This window comes from Euprymna scolopes, chromosome 24 (assembly GCF_053919585.1).
Source record: "Euprymna scolopes isolate OS-2025 chromosome 24, ASM5391958v1, whole genome shotgun sequence".
Classification (NCBI taxonomy): Eukaryota; Metazoa; Mollusca; class Cephalopoda; order Sepiida; family Sepiolidae; genus Euprymna; species Euprymna scolopes.
Window position 1 is genome coordinate 2,340,500 of NC_136505.1, and position 26,434 is coordinate 2,366,933.

At 35.5% G+C, this 26,434-nt stretch overlaps 1 protein-coding gene across 3 annotated transcripts in view; it reads left to right on the forward strand.

Annotated features, from left to right (window-relative positions):
• Window positions 1-26,434, forward strand: part of LOC145246568 (uncharacterized) — an 896,698-nt gene that overhangs the window by 848,433 nt on the left and 21,831 nt on the right. For all 3 annotated transcript variants that reach the window (XM_080108171.1, XM_080108172.1, XM_080108173.1), the window contains one exon: window positions 14,815-14,845. In XM_080108171.1, coding sequence (XP_079964297.1) covers window positions 14,815-14,845 — 31 coding nt within the window. The remainder of the gene's footprint in view (window positions 1-14,814; window positions 14,846-26,434) is intronic.

The window sequence follows — 26,434 nt, forward strand, 5'->3', positions numbered from 1 at the left end:
GCAAAGCATAAATAAAAAAGTGAAGTTAATGGACTTGACTTTTAAACCTTCCCAAGTATTTTCCATTCGACTAAAAGCGTTTTATTCGCTTCGATTAAGTGAGCTGTCCGTAGCACATGCTTTATTATTAATTTATATTATGTATGACCATAGAATCAATTTTTAAAAAAAATTTGAAAAAATAAAACGTGAGGTACACACAGGCTTGTACAGGGAATCATTCTTCCACTAAGCTACATCTCCAGATTATAATAACTCTGTTTTTTAAAGAAGAAATGATTTTCTTAAATCTTATTATCCCCTTTCCGGTGTAACGTATAATATTCCCCTGTAACAAGTATTCTTTTATACCCATGAGAGAGAAAAGCTATTTTAAAATTGGATTTTTCTGATTTTCAACACTTATCGGATGAATTTCTGTTATTTAACATATTAAAGAACACTGCCAGATATATAAATTAGCTTTGTGTGAAATTTGGAAAGTGTAGGCCACGCCATTTCGAAATCTATAAGAAAAGAACTCACATACACACAAGTATATATTTTTTTAAATTACATTTTCACCCCAAACAAGGCACATTGCCACATTGATGTAGGGGGCTACTATCAGGGACATAAACTACTGGAGTACTACGTGGGGAGTTGGGGAGAAAGATGTCGGTTCACGTTACACTTGAACTTCTGCATGTCAGTACTATTGGAGAAACGCGAACTCGGAAGGGAATTCTAAAGTCCAGCGGTTCTAGGGAAGAAACTACTGGAGTAGAAGGCTCTCATATCTAGGGATCTCAACTGTGAAGGGGTGGGATTTTGCTGCTTGTCGGGTTTGTCGGGAGTATTTACGTCGAGGGGGTACAAGTGCTTGCAGTTCGTCAGAGCATTCCCTATTAAAATACTTGGAGAACATGCAGAGGAATGCTACATTTCGCTGGTTGGACAGAGGCTGAAGCTTAGATGACAATTCAGGATCGATCAGGTTGGCGACTCTCTTTTAAACCTTGTCCAGGAGTGAGAGACAAATAGCAGATACACCACCCGAATATGACAACAATACTCCATACATGGGCGAATGGTGGCCTTATAGAGGTACAGGATACTTTTGAGCGTTAGTAGCTTTCTAGCACAGTAGAGAGAACCTACCTTTTTCGCAGCGGTCCTGGCAATGCTCTCAATGTAATTTTCCAAGTCATGTTAAATATATATATATATATATATATATATATATATATATATATATATATATATATATATATAAAGTGACTTTTATATAATAGTAGAGATATTGCATTTTATATTTATCCCGCTCTTTATCGCAAAATATAGCAAAATGTATAATTAATCGAAAATCATTCTCATCTTCTCATCTCCGTTGTCTTTCAGGACGCTTCATCACCGAACGTTGAGAATACTGGAAACTTTTATAGGGGGGCATTTATTCCTTACTATAGCGATTATGGTTTGTTTCCTTTTTGCTTCATTTCGTAAAATGTTTGTCACATTTTTAATTGATCGATGGTGTTTTGTGTGGACTTGAGTCCGCCGTCAATATTATCTTTAATGGTTAACACAACGTACTAATATGACTGATCACTTATAAAAAAAAATTAGGGAAATAGTTCCATGCTCATTTTGCGTAGTCAATAGCTTTTTCGATTTTAAATCAGAATTTACAGTAAAATATTTATAAATGAACATATTTGTATTCTTGTAAATTTGTATTCGGTATATTCAAGTTATATACGACTCGCAGCTGAGAATATTAATATATCTAGTTTTTTTTTTTAATTATTACTTCACAGTTTTAAAATCAAAAAGAGACGTTCAATTCCATGCTAATTGACTATAATTTTTTTTTATAATCTTATAAAAAAAGTTTCTGGTGTTGTTATTTTTCCGCATTTTGTTAATTTGATTCATATGAATTTAATACCAGACAGATATATTGATCTAAAGTCATATTTTTTCTAAAATTAATAGCAAGATAAATTACTAGGCAGGAAAGTAAGACACTTGATAATAACAGAATATTATCAATTTATTGATCCTTAAACTGAAAATCTTCATGAGAAAAAGGGTGCATATGTCTACTAAACATTTAATGTACTTACAATCCTCGAAGGATGTGGATAACAACGATTGGTTCGTAAGCGATACGAACTGCAGATTCGGACAACGAATCCGATTTACCGGTGATGGAGAGATAAGCGGACATGGAACTTAGTGAAGATTCGATTTGCAAACAAAGTAGCGTAGATAATTGTGTAGATTAAAGAAGTAGTAAGTGAACAAACCGAGTTCTCGTGTTGAATGCGATACATGATGAGGTCAAATCGTATTGTAACAAAAAAGGGGGAAATGCAATAATTGTTGCATAATATTTTGATATCCGATTATGTAGAGGGCATGGATAATACCTCTGGCTCATTGCGGTCAGATATCAACCGTAATTGTCTCAAATATTCTTGTCAAAGGGGCTGAGCATTTAAGATAAAAAAAAGGGCCGTAGAACTAAATAAAAGCTTAGATTAACTAGAGTTGTCTCGAATAATCTCACTATCTGATACTGAGCACTTAAGTGACAAATAGAGCGCATGACTAGTCAAGAGGTTATGCTAACTAGTCTAAATCAAGAACTTTGGAGAACTATTTGGGTAAGTGGCGTGAAAATCTTCTATCAAACGAGCAAGGAGAGAAATAGGAATGCTATTACTGTTATGATGGATAAGAGAAAATTTGAAGGTTGTGTAGGAAAATAAAAAATGCACGTAAAACAAAATAAAATAAAAACACACGAATCTTAGAATTTAACTGGTTTTGTAACATATTGTTAACATTCAAAATTTAATCTTGATAAATAAAGCTGAAACATTTTGGCACTCATTAAGTGAAATTTCTGAAAATTCAAGAGATTAAACTGAGGCGCTGTTATTAGTGTGAGTAATATCTTCCATTACAGCATGTCGTCACTAGAATTGCTCGCAAACGATATATCTTCTTGATATCTTCATCAGAATTTCAACTTCCTACGTTTGCAAATTAAATATGTGCATCTTATGCTCTTTTGTAAAAGTAACTGCCAAGAACAATTACAGTCGAACCAGATAAATGTCTAATTATCAACGTTTCCATGGTATTCATGTGGGAATACTTCATAGAATATTAAGATGTTGATAAGGCTTTCACCCATCCTTACGTTGTCAGAGATTGTTTTATGCAATCTCACGATTCGCCCATGCTTTTTATTTGTTGGCGGTGAATGTAATATACGGGTGTGGTTGTTTGTAGCAAGACGTAGGTATCACTGTATATTGTAGGACGTATGCATGAGATTGTCATGTATGTGTGACTAGTTTAACAATTATATTCTTAATTACAAGAATTTCACGTCAAAGGAAAGGAGGAAAAAGATAATTGATCTTTGAAGAGTGACACCTAGTTTACAATGGTGGGTAATTAAATATGAGTGGCCATGTTTTCCGAGTAAGGGTTTTTTTAAGTAAGGAGCTATAAAGTCCAGGACATCTCCCTGACCTCAGTAATCTTGCAGGTTTAATGAAATGTTCGTGCTTTTCTTTATCGCCCCCAGACAAGACACGAAGCCACTTGATGTAAGAGTCACTTCAAGATTAAAAAAAAATGTATCTAACCAAGAATAAACATTACATAGATATATTTTAACCCAGAAAGCAGCACTTATTCCACTTTTATCAGAAACAGCCTAATAGAATGTGAAAAACGACAAAATAAGGGAAGCGGAAGTTATGAGCCAAAATTGAACATAAGATCCACTTCTTACTTTTCTTAAATCAGTTTATCCCTTTCAGACAATTCTCCAAAATTACTTAACATGATAAAACTAAAATTTACAATAAAATTGATTTTTACTTTTAATCCAATTTCTACACGACAACTTTCCCAACTCTCAGCGACGATGCCTTTCCTAATTTTATTACTAACTGGCAGCACGGCGTTGCCCGGTCGTAGAATACGCTTAAACATGATATTTTAATTTATGCAGATTGCGTATTTAGCACATCAATCCTCTATTGATTATTATATATTAAAAGGTCTCATTTGCATGGTGGACTAATTCACAAATATATTTTAAAAATAAAATAAAAATGATAATGATAATGTCGTTCATCAAATTTCGTCTACGTGAACTGCTTTTGGGCTTTTTTGAAAACAGAAAAAAAGAAGAAAAAATCGTCTTTCTTCTGTTATAGATAAAAAAAGAAATATTTTTTTCCAGGGGAACATTTTACGTCACATCAGTCGGTGTAACATAAAATATTCCTTTGTTTAACTTTTCATTTTCATCTATGAGAGAGAAAGACTTTTAGATCAGATTTTTTCAATTTTTGATACCTATCGGGTGAATTTTTGTAAAAAAGATATCTAAGAACACTGCCCGACATAAATTACGTTTGCGTGAATTTTGCAACCTATGAGGAAGGAACTCCCACAAACACACAAACACACACACACACACACACACACACACACACACACACACACAAATAATCTTAGTGAAATCTCGCAAAACATTTTGTATTTAGCCCGAAAAGATCTTTGATTTGCATTTAAAAATTCATATTTTGCATTTATTGATATTACATGCTTGCTGGAGTCACCTAATAGAGAACCAACATTGCTTCATTAGTATAATTTCAATTCTTCAGATTAGTCTTCTCATTTTGAATGTCACTAGTAAAAGGTTTCGGTGCGTGTAACCTCACGACCTCGCAACGACCCGTTATGTAGTGAATAAAGTACTTGATGGAATTCAGTTGTAAAGTTACATTCTTCTAGAGGTTGAAAGTTCAATCCTCAGTGCGAATTATTTAGGACTTCTACGGAGTCATGAGTGACGGAATGGCATCATACTACCCTCGTAGATTAAATAAAGGGTTTTGTTCAAAATTCTCTGCAGATTCTCTAGTTCGACAGTTCATCGAGTTTGATAAGATACATATATCGAGATCGGAGGTTACATCGATCAAAACGTTGTGAAAATAACATTCAAAGTTAGAACAATCCGAAGAGTCCAAATAATACGAATTATGAATCTTCATGTAAAAAATTCAGAAACAGCATTTCTTTAGATATTTTTCTGATTGTCTTTGAAGCATCAGATTGGTAGACTTCAGATAGCCAGTAGCCAATCGGCAGTTGCTCTCCAATGCTGCATTCAGATTTTTCGAGATGCTTGAATGGACCGCAAAAAGGAAAAGCATACTCTGCAGCGAATTAGTATAGAGCTAAGGTATTACATGTTAATGCATGTGCTGCGGCTCCCAACTTAATATGGATCAGTTTCTATAAGATTTTGTACTGGGTGTGGTCTTTCACTTGTGTATTCTTCACATGTTCATTGAGTGATGGTGTGCGGTACAAGGTTACGTTTAGGTCAATTTATATTTCAAAGTACATGATATTTAGAGGCTAGTTGGCCTTCCAGTTCCTAAGATGAAACGAACAAACTTGAATATTTGCAGGGTTTGCATGCAGGTAGTTAATCTTGTAGTAGAGGAGTACCTCATCTATAGCTGAATGACATTTTGTTTCTGCTGATTAAAACGTACTCATTTGGGATGTTACGCAAATGTTGTGAGCATTGATGAACCTCAGTGTTCTGGTTCAGTAATTAGTCATTAATGTAAATGTTGTATAGAAATGGGACAAGTACTGTACTTTAGTTTCCCTACATTCCAGACATGTTCTAGACTAGTTGCACATAAAGTTGGATGGTAACATATACGGGTTCACATATTCCTCATGACTATTAGTTAAAGTGATGCAGTAGGTAAGACGGTGGACGATGAACCCCACACATCGAGTCAGATTTCTCATTTGTAACTTCTACGCTGCGCAATTTCGTCATATAAAATCAAAATAAAAACGATGAGAATAGCGTTTATTTCTTGCCCTTACGTTCAAGATAGTTGGAATCTCGTAACCGTTTGGCAAAGAAGAGCGTTGGCCCTTTTCAAATGTTTGGCATATAGTCCTCGTTGATTATACTGTTTGGCACAAGAAATTCAGCGGTGCTTATCTCCGTTCTGTTAATTTGGGATCGTAGGATTTTTTCTATACAACATCTGGTTTCTATAAGAAATAACTTTTAAGTCAACCAAAACATAGTTCGTTTAAGCTATGTCTGTATATTTCTGTTCTTTTGAGATGCGAGAATCAAATCTGCTTTAGAATCTCACACGTAATTAGGATTAAGACCATTCCCAGGATATTAATGAAAATAATTTTGCAGCTGAACGCGTGATAATCGCACAGCACTCTTACTTCCAGATATTTATAATGGCTAGCTATTTATCAGCAACGTGTTATTGAGTTATCCACTACTCAATAAGTCCCGGGCCTGATATGCAGATTTTTTGTAATTTACTTTTCTTAACCCGAAACAAGGCACCGCGCAACTTGGATATAACGAGCTAATATTTGGGATCAAATCTACAAGAACATTGTGTAGGGAGTTGGACAACGGGATATCTGTTCACATCACACTTGAACTTCTGCATGCTTGTACAGCCATGGAAGCAAGAGAAGACAGAGGATTCCAAAGTTTACAAGTTGTAGGAAAGAAACTATTTGAGTAGAACGTTTTCAGGTATCCAGAGATCTCTAGAGTGTAGGGGTGGGATTTTGATGCTTGTTGGGTTAGTTAGATGTATTGACGTCGAGTGGGCACAAGTGATACAAGTTTGTCAGAGCATATCGATGTGTCGGGTTTCGTGTGCACCGTCTCGCCTACTGCATTACTTTAACTAAAAGTCATGGAAAATATATGAACCTGTATTTGCTCCCGTCCAACTTTATGTGCAACTTTATGTGCAACTTTATGTGCAACTTTATGTTCAACTTTATGTGCAACTAGTCAAGAGAATGTCTGGAAGGAAGGGAAACTCCGAAATACAAATAATCCTTCTTTGCTTATCGTTTCTAAAATTCCATTTTTACCAATGAACTAAAACTTATACAAAAGTACTTGTAAAATAGGCATATTACTGCGATTAGACAAAGATTGGAGTTTAGTTGATAGTGCGAGAGCTATAAGATTGTAGACTCTTTTTAACCCTATCTAAGAGCAAGAGACAAATGGCAACTGCACTATCTCAGATATGACAACAATACTCCATGACTGGACGAATGATGGCTTTGTAAGGATCTAGGATACTATGAGGTCTGAGTAATTGTTTGACCCGGTCGAGAGAGCCCACTTTCTTGACAACAACATTGGCAATGTCTACAGTGTATTTGCTTTAAGTCACGTTGCCTGTGAATGTAAAGCAGACGTGTTCGAACAGAGAGCTTTCAGGTAAAACATTATTAATCATAGCAATCAGTGGATGAAGATACTTCTTGTATTTATTAAAAGAAAGACGTCTTTTCTCATGGCAGCATTAAATGTTACCACACATTGACTTTCTTAATCCACTATAAACTGGAGGCCATTTTATAAGGTTTCAGCCATTGTTATATATATATATATATATATATATATATATATATATATATATATATATATATACACGTGTGCCCGATATTATTCATACCCCTCGGATCTTTGAGATTTCTATAAGAATATTGCTCAAACCAAAAGGTAGACAATATTAAAGGGATTTCAAACAATAAATCAAGCATAAGCATTTAATTTAAACTCAACAAATAAATAAATTATGCAAGTTTGAAACATTATACAAAGAAAAACAATAATGGCACTAGTTCAAAATTATTCATACCTCTCTTACTAATAGTCAATAGCATGCCCTTTATTCTTAATAACTGCCTGTAACCGTTTTGGATATTTATCAACAAGGTTTTTACAAGCATCAACACTGATTTTTGACCATTCTTCAATGCAGTAGTTCTCCAAATCCCTCAAATTTCTAGGTTTCCGCTTTTTAACCTCAGTTTTCAATATGTGCCAGAGGTTTTCGATAGGGTTCAGGTCGGGACTCTGGCAAGGCCATTCCAAAACATTAATTTGATTATCCTCAAACCATATCTTGACTATTTTGGCAGTATGTTTTGGATCATTATCCTGTTGAAGGATCCAGTTTGGTCCTAAATGGAGCTTCTCCGCATCCTGTCTAATGTTTTTCTGGAGTATCTCCAAATATTTCTCCTTCTTCATGGTTCCATCTATCTTGACCAAACTACCTGGACCACTAGCCAAAAAGGAGCCCCAAAACATTAGGCTACCACCACCATGTTTCACCGTGGGTATGGTGTTCTTTGGGTTGTAAGCTTCTCCTTTCTTCCTCCAAACGTAAGAAGCATCCATATGGCCAAACAATTCAATTTTTGTTTCGTCAGTCCACAAAATACTTGAGAAAACGGACTCTGGAGAATTCACATGGGTCCTAGCAAACTTTAGACGTGCTGCAAGGTGTTTTCCGGTGTGCAATGGAGTCCTTCTTGGTCTTCTTCCTTTCAGACTATTTTCATGCAGAGTCCTTTGCAATGTTTGCCTTGATATTTTTATGCCAGAAGACTCCAGATTTTCTAAAATGTCCTTAGTAGTGGTGGTTGGATTTGCATTAACACTTCTTACAATATTCCTGGTGGCTCTAGCAGACAGTTTCCTTTTCCTTCCTCTACCAATCAAGTTGTTTGTTGTGTGGTGGCTCTGAAATTTTTTGATGATGCTCTGTACTGTTGCTGTAGGAACCTCAAATTTCTTGGAAATTGACTTGTAACCTAAACCATCCTTATGTGAATTCACAATTTTAGTCCTAAGATCATTACTAAGCTCTTTTTTCTTCCCCATTCTAATATTTTTTATTCTTTTATTGGTTTTCAGTTGATATCATTTTAATTTCTGAAAAATGCAAAAAAACGAAATGAAATTAATCAAAGGTTGTATAAAAGCATTCAAAATAAGAATCAAACAGGAAACAAACAGTCAGAAACTCGATTAATACTGAAAAAATAAGGGGGTATGATTATTTTTGAACATTGCAGATTTTATAAATAGCTGTATATTTCTTTTATTACAAGTATCCCGAGATTTTAAAATGACGAAAATGATCAGAAGAGGTTTATTAAGAATATGTATCAATATGGACGTAAACAATAAATTCTTACAAAGTTACACCTAATAAACTCAATTTTCAAGGGGGGTATGAATAATATCGGGCACAAGTGTATATATATATATAATTATAATAATAATAATAATTATTATTATTTATATAAATACACTCATATCTTGCTACGATGTGCAGACCGTTTCAATCATATTTGATTTCATCAGGCAAGAAAAATTAAAATACAAAAATTAAAAAGGTTCCAGACCTTTTTAATTTTGAAGAGAAAAAATATACCATGAGTGGCTTAAAGAAAAGCTAAAGTTCTCGTGGGTTAAATTAATTATAAAAATAAAATTTCCGTTAAAGAAGGGGGTTAAATAGATAGTTTTAGGGAAAAGATAGAGAGAGAGAGTGATAAGAAGGGATGGGTAATATAAAGATATAGAGGGGGTATGAATATACTAAGGGAAACAAAAGGAGAAGGGGGTGAAAAAAGGTGGCATCCTGTCAGATGACGATATTAACAATACTATAGTGCAAGTCATTTAAACGTGTTTAAAGTATAGAACGTTTAACTAAATGTGGTCATCTCGTCTATCAATAAAATGTGCCCCGCTTGATTATTTATTTATTCATTCATTTATTTATTTTTAATTATATACTTTGTTTTGTATTTAACGTTGACTTTTTTTCAGTTATATCTGATATATTGTGTCAATATTTTATGTATGTTCCTATGTGTATGCTACGTGTATATATGCATATGTATGAGTAATATGCATAATATACCCATATAATTAAGTATCCCATTTGTTTAAATCTACCACTAACAACTAAATAAGCCTAAAATGCGAATTCTCCATGATTATACCAAACTAATCAATATTACTAGAACACCCTCAATAAAATCAATACCCAGCGTCTGATTGTATATTTCTCTAATATACTTTCTGTAGCACTAAATTCGTATTTAGTATATCGGTTTAAATAGCTTCATCAAGACTGAATTGCTCTTAAAATTATTTCCACATTGTTTTCTTATTTTCTGGATCTGGCCACAACGACTACAAGCGGTTAGTATTCAAGCGAATGAAATTTAACTTCAGTGAAAACGTGGTATCGGAAACTATGGCGCAGTTTGTCTCTATAGTTCATGTGTGTTGGTTTCCACATTCAATGGTTTTCTTTAATATGTGTGCTGTTTTCATTATCGGTGTCTGTTGCATCTTTTTAGGCATCCCTCTGATTCCAATCTCTCCCATTCTTTTTTCAAATTTTTACGGTATTGTTCCTAGCACTCCTACTATTATTGGTGTTATTTGAACTTTCTCCAGCTTCCAGATCCTTTTGAGCTCTCTGGCTAGTTCCGTGTATTTGCTCTGCTTCTCCGTCTCCTTGATTTTCAGGCTGTGGTTTGCTGAAACAGCAAGATCTACATTTTGGCAAGACTTTTCTTTCTTGTGAATTATTGAAATCTTGTCTTGTTGTTTGGATAGGTTTATCCATTTAGTTATTATTATTATTATTATTATTATTATTATTATTATTATTATTATTATTATTATTATTATTATTATTCTCTAAAAATGATCACGCAAACCACCATCAAAGGTTGCTACTTGAGAACACCCTGTGGTGTTCCCTGAAATCATATTGACAACAAGTGCTCCCTGCAAATTTCCAGTACTCACTACCTCTTTCGATAATGTTTGCAAATTACTTTGTGTTATCCCAATAAATGTTTACCTTTAATTTCTCGTGAATAATGACCATTAGTATTAACTAGAATTTGAGTGACAACAAGACTCCCCAATGTTTATACTAATCCAATGAGGGTCTGATTAGTGCTTTCTCTCCTGTCTCTTCATCCTTCTTGTCCATCTTTGATTATTTGGTGACACTAACATTTATTATATACTCAGCTATCATCAAAGATTGCTCTTTTTAGAACAATTGTGGTGTTCTCTATCATTATTATTATTATTATTATTATTATTATTATTATTATTATTATTATTATTATTATTACTAGCGGGACCTTTGGAAATTCCACAGTGGCATCTTTCATACGCAATGTGTCATAAACTGTTTCGGCAGATTTCGAAATTAATGCATAAAAAACTATAACACGGTTAGGAATTAGGTAACAATTACTTCAACATTAATTTCTGAGTGTAGTATCAGTCTCAGCATTCCAGTGACTTTAATCCCTCACCACCTTGATGACATTAAGGACGAAAATATGAACTCAGGATTACTTGATATATTTATGTTATTTTTGGAATATTAAAAGTAAGCCCCTAGCCTGCACTGATCCATTTAGCTAATTTTTAGAATCAGCAGGACATCCAGGTGATTTTTGGAATATAACATCTTATGTTAATGTAGTATATCATAAATATATTATATGCATCTTTTATAACAGAAGATAATGATGTCATCACCGGAAGTAAGCACGTCTGGATATCATTAAACACTCACTAAATCCATTAACTCATATTTAGTATACTCTATATATTAATACGATAGTGTGTGTGTTCTTAAATCTCAACGAATGAAATTTGCCGGAAAGTGTGATACACAAAAGAACACACACGCTATCGTATTTAATATAAAGATATTTATTATTATCTATATATTAATTTGCTTGTCCGTACGGTGTCACGTCATCATCATCGCAAACATTAATTAATGAAATGCGTCATCATCATCGTAAACATTAATTAATGTGAATTATCTCCCTTTATTGTTCAATCTTTATCATTTAAAAATCATTAACCCTTTTATTTCCCAAAATTTCCCGAACAAAAAAAAAAATAATAATAACTGTCTATTTATGGTTCCGGATTATTTTAAAGACAGTTATGCATATAAGGTATCGTTCCAGTTTAAATAGTATAGTATTTTACTTACATTTTTAACGATGTCTTCTGTTTATTATTGTATGAACGCTTATTCTATTTTATTCAGTAATAAATATATTTTTTACATTTAACGCTACGAGTACGTTTTTTTTACTGTGCCACTTTATGTTTTTTTTATTTACTTTTGAGTGAGCCTTACACAACAAAAAATATGTTTAGAAATACATGTTACAAAAGTAAAGAATGACTTTATTAAATAAATCACCAAAGTCACCATTCGCAAATACAGAGTCAAAACATATTTTACGTCTTGTTCTGTTTTGTTTTTGTTTTACGGCATATCAATCCTTTTCCGTGTTATTTAATGCCGAATCGAGTAATTTTGTAACATTTATACAGCTTCACGTTGTTTACATAGTTATTACTTATGTTTTGTTCGTTTTATTTTGCTTCTTTTACAGGCATTCATCTTCTAATGCCCAACGACATGGCATACATATTTAAATACTATAAAAAATGGACACAACAATTTTTTTTATATGAAATAAAACAGTGTTTCATTACTTACGATTTAATTTATTTAAATAAATATTTATTTCCTATTTAAAGATTTTCAGTATATTTTATTTAACTGAAGAATTTTTCCATTATTTTAATTATATTATTAGGTGAAGTTTCGGTAAATATCCAGCGGATGTGATGTTGGGGGGGGGGGCGCGTGCCCCAACATCACATCCGCCCCCCCCCGCTCGCGCCCCCAATGTACACAGTAAAATCTTCGGAAAATGTTAAATGGTGTTCTAATTGGTAAATGTCGGTGCGTTACTTTTTGAAAATTTGAAAATTCTATGTTCCAGGTAAAAAAAACAACAACAGATAAATTACCCCCTACTCCAACTTGGAGTGCGTTCCTTTTCTGGTTTTATTTCTTTTTCAGCTAATTTTGAATTTTCCACCCAAAAAGTGCTATAATGTCTTTTTGAAAATTAGAAAATTCTATGTCCTGGAAAAAAAATCCCCTCCCCCCAACGTAGTTTGCTTGGTGAAGCCGTTATTTATGCTACAACGTGCATGCGCGTAGCATAAACGGAAGCTGCAAAATGGTGGAAAGTAGTTCGTAGGTTCAGGGGTAAATACCATGCAAACGGTAAATTTGCCCCAGGTTTGACTATCAGATTCGTTGTCAGCGACCTCAATTACCTATAAAAAACAAATTAGAGTGGTCGGTGTTCTGTAGTAGCGTATCTGGATATTTACCGTTTTTTTTTCTTATTTTAAAACAAATTATAAAAAAAAAGATACAAGACCATTAAATTTTTCTTCATTAAATCGCTATTTAGGTGAAGGTTCAAAATAGTTAACCCTTCTCCCCATAACCGTTTTTTTATGCAGTAAAATACTTTGTTTCAATAATTATGGTTTAAATAAATATTTATTCCTTATTTAAAGATTTACAGTATATTTTATTTAACTGAAGAAATATTTATTGTTCATACATATATTTTTCCCTTATTTTTTTTACATTGTTAGGTGAAGTTTCAGAATAGTTAACCCCCTCCTCATATTAAGAATGGCTTTCAGCATGATTCTTACAATAGTGCTATCAAAGTTTATTGATTTTTCTTATTTAACAAAAATTATAAAAAAGATAAAAGAATATTTTAAACATTTTTTTCGTTAAATCGTTATTTATGTGAAGGTTTAGAATAGTAAAACCCTCTCCTCTTATTAAGAATGGCATTTTATTATTTCAGCATGATGCTTACATTTTTCTTAATATAAAAAAAAAGATACAAGAAAATGTTAAGCTTTTTTTTTTAATTAAAATGTTAGATCAAAGTTCGGAATAACTTACTTTATAGCCAATTAGCCAGCTTACTTAACTATATAACATTGACAATAAATTTGATAGGTATAACCTACCTCACATCATTTTGATTATCGAAAAATCAAAATTTAACTGTACTTCGTAAGATTTACAGAAACACTTCATTTTCTATGCATGTAATACACAAGAATCTGAATATTATAACAGATTACAATGTTTTTATGGAAAAAAACTTTTGTACAGAAAATTCAAAGTGTTCTATTTATATTATCAGGAAGTTTTGATGCATTAATTGAAATCTATATCAATAATTCGACTTAAAAAATATTTGTGAATTTCCAAATCTTTATTGAATAAAATTCAAAATGAATAGAAAAGTCTATCGCATATATAAAAGTTGACAGTTGCTTATTTAACTTCATTAAAAGCCATCAAAGTCAACTAAGAGCTGCTCAATATTCTGGCTTAATGGATCATTTAGCAAGGAATGAAGATGTTATTCTGGTGTACCAGTTATTCTACCATCTACATTTACAGGAAGTCCTAGGAATCTACAAAAGCTTTATCAAGATGCAATGGCAGTTTTCTGTGACCTATTCATTACTCACCCATGTAATCCAAAATGTCCTGAAATATTAAATAACTTGGGGTCATCAGAACTTGCACAAAATCGATGTCAGAAATGTCACACAGTTTTTTAAATTCACAATCTGACTCCCAAGAACCTGTTGACTGACCACTATTCTCACTCCAAGCAGCTGATCGACGTCCCTGTCACCGCCTCAATCATCACCAGCATTCCTGACAATATCAACAGCATCAGTTACGATCGCATTGACCTTCAATAAAAGTTTAAACTAAAGTTCTTTGTTTGTTCTACTAGCTTCCATACGTTCATTTTTATAAGGAATTTCTTACTGATGTGTTTTAAAAGATTCTAACTACCGTGGAATTTCCACGGGTCCTGCTAGTTATTATTATTATTATTATTATTATTATTATTATTATTATTATTATTATTATTATTATTCCAATGTTCATATGAACTCTATTTTGTTTTTGTTATTTTCAGATCCAAAAGATGCAGAAGAAAATTTAGAGGCGTACGTACTTTTTCTTCAAAACACGTTATTTAAATATCCTCTTATGCTCAAGCAAGAGAATACACACACACACACACGCACACACACACACACACACACACACACATATATATATATATATATATATATATATAGTGCCGACAAAAAGAAAGTCCGCCCTTGTATTTAAAAAAAAAAAATTGAAAATGTAAGCGAAATGTAATGTAACTGTTTAAATAATCTATGCCTCATTTGATTCGCCTTTTGTTCCTTTATAATTTTACCTGTTCATATTTAACTTTTAATCGCAGTATTCTGGCGGTCACGTCAATTTAAAAAAATGACTTATTATCGAGAAGGAAAAAAGAAACCCCGCGCAATAGAAAATTCTTATTTAAATGTAACTTAAGAACATTAATGCAATAAAAATACAACAGGAACACAATGAACTAGTTCTGCATTTTTACAGCTTGCAAATTTTAGGGCATTCTCTCAAATTAGTCTGCGGCAATACTCCAGTAAAAGGGCATCCCACTTCTCTTTTATTTTTGTCGAAAGTTCTTCCAGATTTGAAATTTTATCATTGCGTAGCTGTTTCTTAATGCAATGCCATACGTTTTCGGCGGACTATTGCTAGATTAATTAAAGATTCGTAGATTTTTGTGAAAAAAAGTAGATTGATGATATGATAAATGTCGCCCGATTTCTTACTACAGAGAAAATTTTTCCAGTTATCAGAGAAGTAATGTTCATCAAGATATTTGTTGAAGAGTTTAAAGAGGATAAGGGACAGCTCAGAAGAGCATTTTCTTATTACTATAATAGGGAAAAGTTCGGCACACATGCTTTTGAGGTGTCCAGTTTTTTTATGTTATCTTTATGGAAAGAGGTGATGATCAGGTCATCAAGTGTAGCTTTTGGTTTGCAATGGAAAATGGGATGACGTGGTTTGCGATATTCAATGTGAACCGCTCGCAAGAAATTTATCCTTTTCAGTTGTATTAAAAAAACACTAGTGTAAAGTCGAAGGCATGGCAGAGGAGTGATGCGTCAGATTGTTGGAACAAGCGTCCGTGTCATCAAAAGCTACAAATAGTGATGTTATTTTGTGCTTGGAATTTTAAAAATATAACATTGGTTATTTAACGCGTACAGACATGTATTGGCAAGTTTAAATGCAAACTGTTCTTTTCAACTTGCTGACATATTTTTTCTGCGTATGCTCAAAATCAATAAATTTCTTTCAAATCGTTTAATATTAAACATTTCTTACCTATATCTTAGATAGCTACATAATTAGGCCACGCGGCTGGAGTGCTAACTATTTTCGTTTTGATTCCAGACGATGGCCCATCAAGCTTTGAAAACACTACTATGTATGAGGTACAATATAATATGCAATAGAGAATTGGCTCTGTAATAATAAATACGAAATCTGCATGAATTAAAATATATTTAAGCGTATTTTACGACCCACCATGGCCGAGTGCCCCCCCCACAAGTTAATAAATAAAATTACTACATATGTGAATGTGTATTATTTGTTACATTATAAGTTAATTAAAATATGAACATATCTTTAGTTCTAATAATAATGGAGATGTAATATGTGTCTAAAACCGAAACAGTACTATTATTTTTTATTAATGTATTCGGATTAATATACTATCCTCCAATGTTAAATTCAGGATACGGTATATTGTAAGATATGTTCTAGTGTCATTAGACCATCTTCCCTAGAATTACCTCCTCTTTTACGCATAGTGTAGTATTTGCGTTGTTGTCATGAGAAAGTCTAACCATGCATTTCCTCCTCCTTTGTCATCATACCATCCTACTCAACATTCACTCCTCATTAGAGAGGTAATATATTATATGTACAGTCGTTATAAAACCATTCTTCCAGGCATTATATTCTTCCTTTTGGAGAGAGGGTATTGTAATATGCATTCTGTAATCATTATGTCATCCTTCCAGGATTACCTTTTATTCATAAAAGTGGGTGTGTATTAATATACTAGCAAAACCTAATTTCGACTCCTCATAAATAATTCAGTTGTGTCTTGTAAATTTTAAATTTGTGTCTCATCGCAGTTGGGTTTCATAATGGATGCTTTCAAACATATTATGCGATGCTGAGTCATAGTGTATGTGCGATGCTTCCTGGAATTGGTACTGACTATTTTGGAAAACGATAGAGGATTTAGTTATTGCCAAGAACCACATTAATATTTTTACAGGGGAATCACCACTTATCGAGTCGCTAAAATAGAAGATAACTGTTAATGGCTATAACGGTCACTGAGACAACAAAGTTGTGATCGTAAGTGGTGGAAACGGGGTAGTATTTGATTATTTAATGAAACGGCTCAACAAAGACTTGTTTAAATTGAACTTGAAAACTTGTAGTCAACTGGAAAGATTATTTTCTATTTTTGTTTATGCAACCAGCATAACAGATTCTCACAAGTGTCTACCGGTGGAACACTGTTATGCTGGCCGCATAACAAAAAAATAGATAATAATCTTTGTACATGGAATTTGCGTTTATATAGGCACAGATAGAGTGAAAGACATTTATCGATAGTAGTTGTACCTAGACGAGTGTTTTTGTTAAAGTTGTGCGGAGGGATGATGGGTTGAAGCTCAAACAAGCACGTGCAATGAAAACAACGATGGAGTAAAAACAGGGAAGAGAAAAGAGCATCACATACTTCATTCGATTCTCATTCTGAACTTTGTCAAGGCATGATAGAGTCCTCCGTGCAGCACCAGCGCAGATGTGGCAACAGTAGTCCAACAGTAGTCCAACAGTAGTCCAACAGTCTATGGTAAATATATAACTTGTGCCTCATGATGACAAAAAACGGCACGCAGTTGGGTTTAGAAAATATACACGATGGAAAGATAAAATTGTCGCCCTAGAAAAGACAACATGATTTCATTTCTGTTTGACGAAGACCAGTTTTTCTTCTTTTTTTTCTTTTGTTTCAAACCGCCTCTTGTGTACAAATCCCAAAAGCGATAGGACCGTTCTATCATGTCTGAAAGAGACGCAATGTTTTATGGGTGAGATCGGAGATGCGCCGCTGTAAAACTCATGCTATCTACTGATCCAAGACATGTAAACAGGACCACGGCCAGCACCCTTAAAATGAAAATCCGGACGGTTCAACCCTTGATGACGTTTCCAGAGTGATGAAAACAAAGTTTTCGGCCACGGTTATGGTATTTGGTGTGATTTCAAGTTAGGCCCACATCATACCACCTTCCATCTTTGAAGTCGGCTTGAAAGTCAACACCAAAGTCTATCTGGATGTGTTGAAAAGTGTGGTGATACCCTGATGCAATCAGGTGGCCGCAGACAGGCCCTGGGTGTGGCAGCAGGACTCGCCTCCCGCCCACAAGTCCAAAGAGACTGAGGCTTATCTTCAGAAAGAGTGCTACGACTTTGTGCCCTTCTCTTATTGGCCCCCTTCCTCCCTCGACCTGAACACGCTGGTCTACTTCGCTTCATCAACATACCCTCCCACAACACCAAAGACAGCCTGATTGCTGCCACCCACCGAGTATTTGCTGAGCTCTCGCCGGTCCTTGTGCATGCTCTCGAAGTTCCGGACTAGTATCGAGGCGGTGATTAAGAAAATGAAAGGTCACCAGGTAATAAGTGCTAGTTAAAGCACGAACAGAATTTTGCTAATACAAAATAAAAAAAAAAATGGAAATTTTATAATAAGAAATTTTTATACTAGAAATTTTGTAATAAAAGTTCTGTTGATATTAGCAAGCGCGTGTTTGGTGAAAAATTGGGTTAAAACTTACACAACTTCGTAATATGCAATGTGTTCATAGTGTGAATATATGCATATTTGTTTTGCAATATATGTATGTAAGTAATTGGCAGCGTAGTATTGGGTATGTACTTTTGGTACATGTGAGTGAATATTATCAGTTTTTTTTTGTTTGGCTGTATCTTGCTAGTGTGTAGGAACGTGGGCGCAAGATGAGAAATGTTGGCACGTGAGCCATTGAGTACATTCCGCCTCCTTCTGCCAAACTCCATGGCAATGGGGTGTTAAGCAGACGTTCTGAAATCATATTCAGTGTGCGACGGCTGAAGTCCCTGTATCTCTTGCGTTTATCTTTTTCTTTCACAGGAGTTTCTAACTTCGTATTGGCTTACTATTTTCACATGTGTGTGTTACTTTTCGGGGTTTGGAACAGTTTTTATTGGTTGAAAATAGTTTGAATTAAAACATACATGTAAAATATACTTTCTTTAGGAAGTGAGGAAGAAAACGAATTCAAACAACGCGGAGGGAAGGAGGGTAACTATTGGAGCCATTATACCATTATATTGACATTAATAAGTAGTTTCTGTTAAAATTACCCGATTAAAGCCAAACGGTTAATACGTTGTAAAACAAAAAATGAATAAATAAGAATAAAATCAATACAAAATCATTGCGTTAAAAATGACGCTGCAAAATTTATATCTGAAAAATAAAATAAATAAAAACAATATCAGTATATGAAACTAAATCTTTTTAAAAACTACTGCATAAGTGAATTATATTGTAAAAGACTCCGTATTTTGACAAACTTCTGGGCTTAACATTTTATCCTGATCTGAAATGAAAACATGTACATAAATTTCGTTACCTATGTCGCTAGAAAACTGGTGGAATCCTTCTACTGCTCCAGCAGATATCTCACTGCTGAGGCTGCTATATACAGGCCAGGTACGTCCAAGGATGAAGTACTATTTCCGCATCTGGGCAGGAGCTGCTAGAAAGATCTTACCCTGCCTTGACAAAGGTCAAAATAGACTTCGTAGCCTAGTGAGGGATGCTCTTTCCTCTTTCCTGCATTCTTTTCCCAGTATTTTCATGACACGTGCTCGTCTGAGCTCCAATCTATGGACACCCTCGCTTAACTTTCACGAAAAACCCTCGTCTATCTGAAACCACTATTAATACTTTCCTACACTCTTTATCTGTGCATAAACGTAGATTCCATGAACAAAGTTTCTTTCTTAAAACCGTACGCCTGTGAAACTCTTTTGTTGGCTTCCCAGCTGACTACAATTTGGTAGTCTTCAAGGTCAACCAAATTCTGGATGAATCATCCTTTTAAGTAATCCAGTTTACCAAATTTCTATTATTAACGATTACGACAATATTTTCCCAGTGACTACTGTACACTCATTAAAGGTTATCCTTGAGTGGCCTCCAGGGCATGATAAGTGTTGACTCCTAAGTTAAAAAAGACATAATGAATTAACATTTAGGGAGTAACATTTTCAATAAATAAAACAAGTTATTAATACGAACAAACATAAAACAAGGGAAACATGCTTTTTACAACAAACTTGTGGGTTATCGTCGGTGAGCGATCAAGCAACACAATCAATTAAGAACATTATTTTACATACGCATGTGCTCTGGCCTTCATTCTATACCATCGCCTTTTCCATGCGTCCGTTTCTTGCATCGTCTAGTTGCTGAGTTAAATAAAATCCATGCATGGAAACACAAGATTTGTTGGTGGTTTAAAAGGTTTTGTAAAGGAGAAAGTTTCATTCACAAGAGGAGAGAGCAGTTTTCTTTTTCTTATAAAAGATAAGCTGAAATTAATTTATTTTTACTTAATTTCATTATATAAAAATTGGTCCACAGACAGACTGCCTCGAGAAGATTCACTTAGATTCATACATTGAGTGTACATTTGGATTGGATGCTCCATCACAAGAAAAATAAACATAGAACCCCATCCTCCAACGTAGACCTCTACTACCAGGTCTTCTTCTCCAACATCAGGGGGTCTACGTTCCAGCCTTCCAGAGGTTGAAACACAATTACAGGAGACAAAACCGGACATATTCTTTCTAAGTGAAACTGGCATAGGGCCAACCACTTCCCTAGACGAATTCATAATTAAAGGATACTCTAATTTAACATCTAAATCTGACCCCCAAAATCGTCATGGGCATGGAATATGTGCTTACATTAAAGATGGCTTTCCATGTGGTAAGGATATCTCCAGAGAGGACCATAATTTACCTTATATGTGTTTTCGGGTTGCACTAGCTTACACCACTGCATTTATATTTGCCCTCTATCGCCCCCACAACATTGAGGTTACTATCTTTAAGAGCCTATCTGCGAAAATTGACTACACCGTGTCTGCTCATCCTTCAGCTAACATTCACATTTGCGGTGACTTCAATGTCCATAATGTGGAATGGCTGACCCCATCAAATAAGACCAATGACTAGGGGAGGTTCTGTCATAAGTTTGCCACTGCCTACGACCTCACTCAGATTGTTCACAAACCCACCTGTGTGCCCGATATTACCGGTCAGTATGCAAGCATTCTAGATCTTTTCCTCACATCTTCCCCTGAACTATGTTCATGTTTCGTTCTATCTCCTCTGGGATCCCCCGACTACTCTGTTGTAGCAGTTAAGATAAAAATGAAATGTAATAAGTCTCAGACGTACCTCTCCACCATAATGTATATCGATATTCTATGGCTGACAGGGATACCTTCCGTACATTCATATCTGATCTACCTCTCCATTCATTGTTTAAAATTTCCAACAAAACCTAACAGCGAGCCATGGTTCTCCCCAGGATGTGATGCTGTTATCGCGCACAGAAATCACTTTTTCCATAGCTACCAACGTAATAGATGTACTGAGACTAAAGCTGCTTTCAGGACTGCCAGCAACCACTGTAAAAGAATAATAAAAAATGCAAGAGAGCTATATGCTAAGTCCGTTAAATCCAAAGTAGGTGGGCAGCTAAAACTTTGCAGCTAATTCTACCCTAATCGACAAAGGCCATCAACTCCCCGTATTTCCTCCTATAACAGACACCACGCTATGCAACATAGACATATCTGTGGGTGAGGTCGCCAAGCTAATAAAGAAACTTGATTCCAGTAAAGCAACTGGCCCTGACGGCATTCAAGTTATAGTTCTGAAAAAGCTCCAACCAGAACTTGCCCACACACTTACAAAACTGTTTAAGCGTTGTCTTTTAGAGAAGTGGGTTCCAACATCCTGGAAAACCTCATCAGTATGTCCTATATTTAAGAATTCAGGTGAAAAGTCATCTCCCTCTCAGTACAGACATATAAGTCTCCTGTGTGTCATGAGTAAGTTGTTGGAATCCATATTAAATAAAGAAGTAGTCATTCACCTCACCAGAAACAACTTTCTTAGTGACATGAAATATGGTTTCCGCTCCGCAAGATCTACTGCTAATGTGCTAACGGTTATATCTCATAGGATTAGTGAATCTCTTGACAAAGGCTTCATTTTCATGGCAATTGCTCCTGACATATCGAAGGCCTTCGATAAGGTATGCCATAAGAGCCTACTTCATCTACGGTATAACTTGAAATGCTTTCTCAATCCTTAAGAGTAGGGGTTGATGGACAGAAATCAGAGGCCCACAGTATTAATGCTGGAGTCCCTCAGGGGTCCATCGTGGGCCCAACTCTCTTCCTTATCTACATCAATGTTCTTCAAAAACAATACTTATATCATTAGTTGACATCTATGCTGATGACACGACCATCTATGACAACACATCAAAGGCCGTAAATGACAAAATTCTCTCTAATTCTCTCTCCTCTGATCTTGAGCGTGTGATACAGTGGGGGAAGAGGTGGCTGGTTACTTTCAATGGATCCAAATCAAGCTTCTATGTTTACATCATCGATGCTCTGATCCTCATCTGGCATCAATTAAAATGGATGGCTGTCTTGGGGAGGCTCCATGTTTTGACAAGCTTCTGGGTTTGACCTTTACTCCTGATCTGAAATGGAACACGTACATCAAGTCTGTTGCCAATGCCGCTGGGAAAATAGTAGGATCCTTCTACCGCTCCAGAAGATATCTCACTACTGATGCAATTCTCTATCTGGACAAAAGCTAAGTACGTCCAAGGATGGAGTACCGCTGCCACATCTGGGCAGAAGCTGCTAAAAACAGCATAACCTGTCTTGACAGAGTACAAAATAGACTTCGTGGCTTACTGGGGGGTGCCCTTTTCTCTTCCCTGCAACCTTTCTCCCACAGAAGAGACGTTGCGAGCCTGTCTTTGTTTTATCGTTATTTCCATGACAAATTCTCGTCTGAGCTCCAATCTCTCGCCCCCCCCCTCGCCAATCTTTCACGAGAAACACCCGTCTGGCTAAAACTGCTGTCAATAATTTTCCCCACTCTTTATCTGTGCCTAAATCCAAACCTAGATTCCATGAGCAAAGCTTCTTCCTCAGAAGTACACAATTGTGGAACTCTCTTCCGTTCGCCTGTTTCCCACCTGACTACAACTTGGATGTCTTCAAATCCAACATAAACAAATTCCTGACAAACCGATCTCTTAAGTAAGACACTCTATCAAATATCCAATACTAATGATTACTACAATACTATCCCATTGATTACTGTGCACGCAATGACCCTTATCCCTGAGTGGCCCCCTGGCTTTGATAAGTGGTGACCTCCATGTAAAAAAAAGCCTCAGAAGCCTTTTGTCGAACACACGACACAATTTACATCCAACAAACCGACACCTGTTTCTAGCATATTTTTTTCTAGGAAGTTGACATTGGAACTATTCACATCAATCACGCTAGGTGAACTGGGTTCATTTGTGTTCGCCGTCAGGTCGTTCTGACATGTACTTAATGAAATACTCCCGAAATTCATACGAGTTGACATAATCTAAATTGCTTCGTAGTTGCCCAGTGTATGAAATACATTAATGTGTTTGTTATTTCACGTATTGTTTATATCCATGCTAACTTCAAACAAAATATATCGCCATTTGTATGCAAGAAGCTATTTTACTATTTGAGGGCATGCCTAAGAAAGATTTACAAAATGTTATTTTACGTTACATTTTAACTTCTGCACATGGTACAGTCAATGAAGCATGTAGCAGGAAGGGAATTCCAAAGTTTAGCTGTTAGAGTAGAGAGCTTTCTGAAATTTACGGACTCGAAGAGTGAAAGGGTGTGGTTTTGTTGCTAGGCGGGTTTGTCGGGGATATGTACGCCGAGGGGGTACGTGCAACGATATCATCTGAACACATTCCATTAAAAACCCTGTAAAGCAGGCACACGGATGCAACGTTGCGGTGATGGGTCAGAGGTTTGAGCTTAGTTGATAAAGTGGGACCTATTAGATTGAAGATTCTTTTTTGGACCCTATCCAAGGGGAAGAGACTAGTGGAAGATGAATCAACTCAGATGTGCAACAATACTCTATGCGTGGGCAAATCGTGGCCTTGTAGATGTACAGGATACTCTCTGGTGTGAGCAGTCTTCTAGCACGATAGAGGGAATTCACCTTCTTTGCAGCAGCTTTCGCACAATATAAGGAAACCCAGTGCCCTTGATGCAGCCTTCGCAATGTCTGTTTCTTTAAACGTATTTTCAGGCATAGCAGGTTTAAGAAGCTTAAAACGATGTTTTTTTTTTTCAAGGAGTCGCCACTTATCAAGTCCCGGAGGCCACTCGAGGATAAGGGTTAATGGATATACATTAGTCAATGGGATTATAGCGTAGTAATTATAAGTAGTAGACATTTTGTAAACTGGATTACTTAAGAGAACGGTTCATCAAGAACTTGTTTACGTTGGACTTGGAGACAATCACATTATAGTCACGCAGTTCCACAGGCGTGCAGTTCTAAGAAAGAATCTTTGTTCATGAAATCTACGTTTAGGGTTAGCACAGATAAAGAGTGTTGGAAATTATTGATAGAGGTTACAGATAGACGAGTGTTTCTCGCGAATGTTTGGCGAGGGGGCACCATAAATTGAAGCTCAAACGAGCACTTGGCATAAAAATAACGACAAAGCTGAGACAGGCTCGAAACGTCTCTGTGGGAAAGAGGTTGCAGACAAGAGAATAGGGCATCCCCACTAAGATACGAAATCTATTTTGAACTCTGTCAAGGCAGGATAAGTTTGCTGCTAGTAGCTTCTACCCAGATGTGGCAACATTACTCCATCATTTGTCGTACCTGGCTTTTATATAGACATGTTTTTAATTAATTTTATCTTATTTTGATAGTTCGTGCATAGTGTCTCAAAATATATAATAGTAGATGTTTTATATTATTTACATATTTTGAAAGAAAGCTAGTCGCCAGACAGTGCTGCCGTAGCTGATACTTGAACTAGATAATTCCGTTACCAAACACGTTCAGTTCATGTCCTAAGGCTTCAGACGTTCTGAACTTGCGCTTAAATACATAGTTGCCTTAAATATATTAAACATCATAATCATAATATTTAACCCTTAAATGAAACCAGAAGTTAGTACATTGCAAAAAAAAAAACACAAAATCAACAACACATGTGAACGGGTCCTTTGCCACAGGTCACCAACTGTGACCTTGTTTGAACCCTCACACACACGTCTTGATCGTCTTTCACAGAGAATTCTCCACGAGGTTTCTCGGCGCAGCGGGATCTGGTTGGTCGGGGTCAGCGTCGATTTCACCTTCGGGTTGATATGCCGTATCACGGTGGAAGTGAAGAAATTTTCAGGCACACAAACGAAAGACAAACTCAGATGTCTCAATTCTACGGGTTAATTCAACTTAAATTAAAAAAAAATATTATATAAACATTTATACAAATGTTCAATGTTGAATTATTACCAAACACACTATTGAATGTTGCCCTCCGTGTTTTGCGGTGGCGAAGGATGGGGAAGGGTGTATGACGCCGACTTTTTGATTAATGTTAAATTCTCTCAAGATCCAGCTTTAAGTCTCTGATTTTGGCGCGTGTATTCACTTATACTGGAAGGTGATAAGGTAGGAATGGTCGCTTACTAAACCAATCATGAATCAGTACGTCATTCCGGGGAATTCCCGATTGTCTGCGTGTTTGCTGGTTTCTGTAAACACTTGTAGGTTTCGGTTCCCACGAACAGAGAGGTCAACCCTTGAGCTCTCGTCTTGCCCCAGAACCGAAATCATATTCATTATGATTTCAAAGTGCCATCGAATTGTCACTTTTTCCAACAATAAAAAGTATGTCTATTTTTCAAAAACACAATAAATTCACAACTTAACTCTTCCTTTCAGCAAGATTATCTGCCGCGGCCCAGGCACTCAATAATGCTTACCAGTTAATACAAGCATAGTTGCCCGGCCTTCTTCAGTATTTCAGAAGTCTTAATCTCCCCCCAGTGGGAAGCTCTACCACTCCCGGATGCGGTCACGCCAAACGTACACATAAAAAGAAACACACGTGGGCAATATCCTATTCTTTATATATAAACTGTTCTCGCACTTCTATAATATCGTCTCGTATACCCAGGGGGTGCGAGCACACCGTCTCGTATACCCAGGGGGTGCGAGCACATCAAGTTGGGAGCGTCTGTTTAAGAAAATGAAGAAACATTGTCCCAAACTGACGAATATAAACTTTTCAAAAATAATGATCACCAGGGGAAACAATTCTTGCTTTAATTGTTTAAAAATGTATTCGTTTTTGTTGTACATTTTGCCATTAATTACACGAAACAAACATATTTAAAACCATTGTATTTTTTTTTTATTTTAATATGTATATTTAT